The sequence below is a fragment of the Melanerpes formicivorus genome, unplaced genomic scaffold, assembly GCF_026170545.1.
Source record: "Melanerpes formicivorus ecotype bairdi unplaced genomic scaffold, bMelFor1.0.p_v2 SCAF_183, whole genome shotgun sequence".
Taxonomy (NCBI): domain Eukaryota; kingdom Metazoa; phylum Chordata; class Aves; order Piciformes; family Picidae; genus Melanerpes; species Melanerpes formicivorus.
In genome coordinates, this window is record NW_027142535.1 from 256,074 (window position 1) to 262,769 (window position 6,696).

General features: G+C 60.2%; 1 protein-coding gene across 1 annotated transcript; it reads left to right on the forward strand.

Moving 5' to 3' along the window:
• Positions 1-3,880: 3,880 nt before the first annotated feature.
• On the forward strand, positions 3,881-6,693 carry MTERF4 (mitochondrial transcription termination factor 4). The gene is made up of 3 exons (XM_068169448.1): positions 3,881-4,241; positions 5,849-6,033; positions 6,121-6,693. The coding sequence occupies exons 1-3, from the start codon at positions 3,896-3,898 to the stop codon at positions 6,490-6,492; spliced, it is 903 nt and encodes a 300-aa protein (XP_068025549.1). The 5' UTR covers positions 3,881-3,895; the 3' UTR covers positions 6,493-6,693.
• Positions 6,694-6,696: the final 3 nt, after the last annotated feature.

Here is a 6,696-nt window from a genome sequence, read left to right on the forward strand (position 1 = left end):
ACATCCTCAACTAGGTCAGTTTCTTCAGAGCCCCAAACAACCTGACCTTGAATGCTTCCAAGGATGGGGCATCTAGCACTTCTCTGGGCAACCTGGGCCAGTGTTTCGCCACCCACAGTGTAAAAGCACCAAATACATTTGCCGAGGCGGAACACCACGGGACATCCGTTAAGTGAGCTCTGAGAAGCACTTGTCACTGGATGCAAGAACTGGCACATTCATTGTGCTGAGGGAAAATGCCTTAAGTTTTCCTGAGGCAAGGAGACAAGACACAAAAGCAGCAAGGAAAACATTGTGTTTGCAGACCTTGTTATCTATATATTAAAATAATTTCTTTTGATTAAAAATATGTATTAACTAGTCAAGAAATATTCTTCTAAACAAGGACAGGGAGATTGGAGGGATACAGATTTGATGCGTGGACTGCCCAGTAGAGAAGGAATTTGCTGGGCTGTAATCAATGGCTTGAAGCCCAATGACAAGTGATGTCCCTCAGGGGGCCGTACTTGGACCTGTACTCTCTAATATTTTTATCAGTGCTACAGACAATACCACAGGCTGGGGGGATAGAAAACAGCCCCACAGAAAAGGACTTGGGGGTGCTAATGGATAAGAAGCTGGACATGAGCCAACAGTGCATGCTTGCAGCCCAGGCCAATGGCATCCTGGGCTGCATCAAAAGAAGCACCCAGGAGGTCAAGAGAGGTGATTCTGGCCCTCTGCTCTGCTGAGACCTCACCTGGGGTACTGTGTCCATCTCTGGAGCCCTCAACACAATAAAGACATAGACCTGATGGAGTGGGTCCAGGGGAGGGGCATGAAAATTATCAGGGGGCTAGAGAACCTCTGCTGCAACAACAGGCTTAAGAAGCTGGGGCTGCTCAGCCTGGAGAAAGCTCCAGGGGGACCTTAGAGCTGAAGGGGCTCCAGGAGAGCTGGAGTGCCAGGATGAGAGGGAATGGCTTTGAGCTGGAAGAGGGGAGATTGAGACCTCCATGGGCAACCTGTTCCAGTGTCTCCTCACCCTCACTGGAAAGAATTTCTTCCTAATCTCCAATCTAAAACTCACCTCCTCCAGCTTCAATCCATTCCCTCTTGTTCTCTCACTACAAGCCTTTGTAAAAACTCCTTTCCTGGATTTCTTGTAGCCCCTTCAGGTACTGGAAGGCTGCTCTAACATCTCCCTGGCCCCTTCTCCTCTCCATGCTGAACAGCCCCAACTCACACAGGTCCCCTCCTCTGTTATGGAAGAAAAGTACAGGGAAGCTGTCCCAGACCCCACTAAAAGCCACACTTAGATCAGGGCTTCACAGATTCACAGATTGCATGGGTTGGCAGGGATCCTCAAAGGGCATCTTGTCCAACCCCCTTGCAGTCACCAGGGACACCTCCAACTGGAGCAGGCTGCCCAAGGCTCAGGGCCACATCAAGTCTGATGGCTGAACAGCCCAAACTCTCCCAGTCTGTCTTCACAGGAGCCCTCTGATCATCTTTGTGGCCTCCTCTGGGCCCACTCCAGCAGCTCCCTGTGTCTCTTGTGTTGGGGCCCCCAGAGTTGGACACAGTAAACCACAACTGCAATTCCCCTTCACACGTTTTGGAGTAAATGCCTTGCTCTGAGGTATGCAGGAATTACTTTGCACTTGGTAAAGCCACTGCTGTGTCCACATTCTCCTTGCCTGGGGTGCTGATGGAAGATGGTAGCCAAAGTGCTGCACCCTCTCCAAGTCTGCTGTGCAGTGAGTATTCACAAACTGCAGTCGACACTTCCTTTAGACTTCTGATGGAGAAGGCCTTTCCTAAACCCACCTTGAGTTTGTAGAGGTGCTTTGGTGCTCCAGACCTGCACAGTAGTCTTCTGCAGAGGGAGCTTTGTGTTATAAATAGAAACTCTTCTCCTTCAGCCATCTGCTTTAGTTGCTCAAATGTACGGTGTTGGGGATCACGATTGTCTCCAAGGTGATATAATTCTGATGCTATTCTTAATTATGGCACTAGAGCATGAATCATGCAGAAAGAAGAAGGGAATTTAGGAATGGCTGTATTATTTATACCAAACTTGACTCTTGAATTCTTTGTCATCCTGCAGTAGCAGAGACACACAGTAATATCCTCTGGAGAAATCAAAGGACCCTCCAAGTGAAGCTGGGATTAAAATAGAGTCCTGCAGGATTATAACAGTGAGCTCTCAGGCTTGTGAACAAAACACAAAACAAAACAACCGCCAACCAAGCAACCAAAACCAAAGGAAAAAAAACCCACCCAAGTGCTTGCCAACACTGTAACACCCGGTTCAGCAATGCTGCCAGGCAGGCCTAGGATCTCTGTCTTGTTTATCTCATGTCTGAACAAGCCAAAACGTGACTGTCAGGTTGCTGTGATGCCACAGCGATTATCCAGCAGCACACCTCTGTGTAGTAACACTAGTTCTTTCCTCCTCTTTCAGCTTGAGTCATAGAATCATGAAATCATTATTATGGCTGCTGTTCAAAGCCTACCTCAATTGTTTTAGGCTTAAAGGAAGAAGGCAGGAAGTTGTTGGCACAAGCATTCAAAATCCTAACACGTTCATCTTCAACAAAGGAAAAGAGAAGCACTCCAATGGCACTGTGGATGACTTCTCTAGCTTAATTTCTGAATATATATGACAGGTCATAGAGTCATAGCATTGATTTTGTTGGAAAAGACCTCAAAATCTAGTGCCACTGTCAATCTAACACCACTAGGGTCACTAAATCATGTCCCAAAATACCATGTCCACATTTTTCCCGAGTATCTCCAGGGACAGCACCCTTCACAGAGATATCAAGGATGAAAACAGTGTCATTGCTGAAAACGCCGCAGTTTTACATCTCTGTCAGTGACATGGATAGTGGGATCAAGGCACCCTCAGCAAGTCTGCAGATGACACCAAGTTGTGTGGCCCAGGTGACAATGCAGAAGGGAAGGCATCTATCCAGATGGACCTGGCCAGGCTTCAGAGCTGAGCCCAAGCCAACCTCATGAAGTTCAAGAAGGTCAAGTGTAAGGTCCTGCAGCTGGGTCAGGGCAATGCCAAGCACAGATCCAAGCTGGGCAAGGAATGGCTGGAGAGCAGTCTGGAGGAGAAGACCTCAGGGGTGTCAGTTGGTGACAAACTCCCCAGGAGCCAGCAGTGGTCCCTGGCAGCCCAGAGCCAGCTGAGTGCTGAGCTGCAGCCAGAGCAGGGAGAGCAGCAGCACAGGGAGGGGATTCTGCCCCTCTGCTCTGCTCAGAGCCCACCTGCAGCACTGCCTCCAGCTCTGGGGCCCCCAGCACAAGAAGGACCTGGAGCTGCTGGAGAGGCTCCAGAGGCCATGAGGATGATCAGGGGCTGCAGAACCTCCCCTGTGGGGACAGGCTGGGAGAGTTGGGCTGTTCAGTGTGGACAAGAGAAGGCTCCAGGGAGACCTCAGAGCAGCCTTCCAGTACCTGAAGGGCTCCAGGAGAGATGGGGAGGGACTCTGGACAAGGGCTGGGAGTGCCAGGATGAGGAACAATGGCTTTGAGCTGGGAGAGGAGAGACTGAGACTGGAGATGAGGAAGAAATTGTTGAGAGTGAGGGTGGGGAGAGCCTGGCACAGGCTGCCCAGGGAGGCTGTGGCTGCCTCCTGCCTGGAGGTGCTCAGGGCCAGGCTGGATGAGGCCTTGAGCAGCCTGTGCTGGTGGGAGGGGTCCCTGCCCGTGGCAGGGGTTGGAAATAGATAATCTTTCGGGTCCCTTCCAACCCAGCCGTTGTATGACTCCATGACAAAACGCACTCCGCGGCGTCACTGCGGTACCAGCTCCGGCCCCGCACGGGGCCAGGGCTGCGCCGCGAGCCTCCACGTGGGGAGGCGGCAGGACGCCTGCGGCTCCTCCTCCCGGCGGCGGCGCCATGGCCGGCCGGGTGCTGCGCTGCTGCGGCCGGGCGGGATGGGGCCCAGGGCCCCGCTGCCTCCCCTCCGCTCCCGGGCTGTGCCCCCGCCGCGGCTGTGGGCAGGCGGCGGGGCCGTGGCACAGGCCCTTGGGCTTCAGCGAGGAGCAGGCCCGGCGACTCCTCGGGCTGCAGCCGCAGCTCTCTCCGCAGCAGCGGGAGGCGGCGGCGGCGCAGCTGCTGCTGCTGGGGCTCAGCACAGAGGCCGCCCTCGACCTGCTGGAGCGGAGCCCGCAGCTGCTGAAGCTGCCGACGGAGCGGCTGCGGGCGCGGGCCGAGGAGCTGCGGCGCCTGGGACTCGATGGAGGTAGGGCGGCTGAGCGGCGGCGGCGGGGAGGCGACGGGGCCCGGCCCGGCCCGGCCCTGCCCTGCCCCTGCCCCTGGCCCTGGCCCTGTTCCTGTCCCTGGCCCTGCCCCTGCCCCTGTCCCTGTCCCTGTCCCTGTCCCTGTTCCTGTCCCTGGCCCTGGCCCTGTTCCTGTCCCTGCCCCTGTCCCTGTCCCTGTCCCTGCCCCTGCCCCTGTCCCTGTCCCTGCCCCTGCCCCTGGCCCTGCCCCTGGTCCTGGCCCTGTCCCTGCCCCTGCCCCTGTCCCTGTCCCTGCCCCTGGCCCTGGCCCTGCCCCTGCCCCTGCCTTGACCCTGCCCCTGGCCCTGGCCCTGGCCCTGCCCCTGCCCCTGCCCCTGCCTTGACCCTGCCCTGTCCCTGTCCCTGCCCCTGCCCCTGGTCCTGCCCCTGCCCCTGGCCCTGGCCCTGTTCCTGTCCCTGGCCCTGTCCCTGTTCCTGTCCCTGTCCCTGCCCCTGCCTTGACCCTGCCCTGTCCCTGTCCCTGCCCCTGTCCCTGTCCCTGGTCCTGCCCCTGGTCCTGCCCCTGCCCCTGCCCCTGGTCCTGCCCCTGCCCCTGCCCCTGCCCCTACCCCTGCCCCTGCCCCTGCCCGGCCCTGCCCCTGCCCCTGTCCCTGCCCCTGTCCCTGCCCCTGTCCCTTCCCCTGCCCCTGCCCCTGCCCCTGTCCCTGTCCCTGTCCCTGGTCCTGGTCCTGGCCCTGGCCCTGCCCCTGCCCCTGTCCCTGTCCCTGCCCCTGCCCCTGTCCCTGTCCCTGCCCCTGCCCCTGGCCCTGCCCCTGCCCCTGCCTTGACCCTGCCCCTGGCCCTGGCCCTGGCCCTGCCCCTGCCCCTGCCCCTGCCTTGACCCTGCCCTGTCCCTGTCCCTGCCCCTGCCCCTGCCCCTGGCCCTGTCCCTGTTCCTGTCCCTGGCCCTGTCCCTGTTCCTGTCCCTGTCCCTGTCCCTGCCCCTGCCCCTGCCTTGACCCTGCCCTGTCCCTGTCCCTGCCCCTGGTCCTGCCCCTGCCCCTGCCCCTGGTCCTGCCCCTGCCCCTGGTCCTGCCCCTGCCCCTGCCCCTACCCCTGCCCGGCCCTGCCCCTGCCCCTGCCCCTGTCCCTGCCCCTGCCCCTGTCCCTGCCCCTGTCCCTTCCCCTGCCCCTGCCCCTGCCCCTGCCCCTGTCCGGCCCTGCCCCTGCCCCTGTCCGGCCCTGCCCCTGCCCCTGGCCCTGTCCCTGTCCCTGGTCCTGTCCCTTCCCCTGCCCCTGCCCCTGCCCCTGTCCCTGTCCCTGCCCCTGCCCCTGTCCGGCCCTGCCCCTGCCCCTGTCCGGCCCTGCCCCTGCCCCTGGCCCTGGCCCTGTCCCTGTCCCTGTCCCTGGTCCTGGCCCTGCCCCTGCCCCTGCCCCGGCCCTGCCCCTGCCCCTGTCCCTGTCCCTGGTCCTGGCCCTGCCCCTGCCCCTGCCCCTGCCCCGGCCCTGCCCCTGCCCCTGCCCGGCCCTGCCCCTGTCCCTGCCCCTGCCCCTGCCCCTGCCCTGTCCCTGCCCCTGCCCCTGCCCCTGCCCCTGCCCCTGCCCGGCCCGCTCAGCGTGGTGTCCGCAGGTCAGCTGCAGCGGGCGGTGAGCCGCTGCCCCCAGCTCTTCACCGTGCCCCGACGGCGGATGGCGGCTGCGGTGCGGCTGCTGCGGGAGCAGTGCCTCTTCACGGCGGAGCAGCTGAGGGAGGTGCTGGGCACCAGCCCCGCCGTGCTGCTGCAGGAGCCGCGCCTGCTCCACCACCACTTCCAGGTGAGTGCTGCCCGCCGCAGGGGCGCACGCTGGGAACCTGTCCGGCGGGGCCAGGGCCCTGCCTTACCCGCCCTGTCCCGCCCGCAGTATGCCTACTTCAGGATGGGGGTTCAGCAGAAGGAGATGGTGAAGGCCCGGCTGTTCCAAAAGCCTTTCGCCGAGCTCAGGAACCGGCACAGCTTCCTGGAGAGGCGGGGGCTGTACCAGACCCCCTACAAGGGCCAGACCCAAACCACTAACCCAAAACTGAAGACCATCCTTCAGCTACCAGAGAAAGAATTCCTGGAGAGCTTAGCTTGTGCCACCCCAGAGGAGTACGAGGTCTTCAGGAAGCTGCTGGCTAGGGAGGAGGAGGAAGAGGAGGAGGAGGAAGAAGAGGAAGAGGAAGACAGTGATGCACTATACACAGAGGAAACTGATGTCTTGGACGGTGAAAGTAGTAAAACAGCCTGGAAATGAGGAGGTGAGAGACCAAGGTGCCCAAGCTCTGCCCTGCTAGTGTAGGCCCTTGCCCCACTGCACTCGTGGCCACTCTGGGCCTCAACTGCCCCCCACCGGCCACAAGTCCTGGCAGCTGCAGGGCTCTGAGTGCAGGGCCCTGCTAAGGGGCAGCAATAGATCTCCTCCTGTCTCCTTATCAATCAATTACTTTAAAAATTATCC

What these genes read in the sequence shown, in the direction of transcription:
- MTERF4 (XM_068169448.1), top strand. Translation starts at nt 3,896, where the DNA reads ATGGCCGGCCGGGTGCTGCGCTGCTGCGGCCGGGCGGGATGGGGCCCA. An exon ending in GCGCCTGGGACTCGATGGAG is followed by an intron (nt 4,242 to 5,848) that starts GTAGGGCGGCTG and finishes TGGTGTCCGCAG; the next exon opens with GTCAGCTGCAGCGGGCGGTG. An exon ending in TGCTCCACCACCACTTCCAG is followed by an intron (nt 6,034 to 6,120) that starts GTGAGTGCTGCC and finishes TCCCGCCCGCAG; the next exon opens with TATGCCTACTTCAGGATGGG.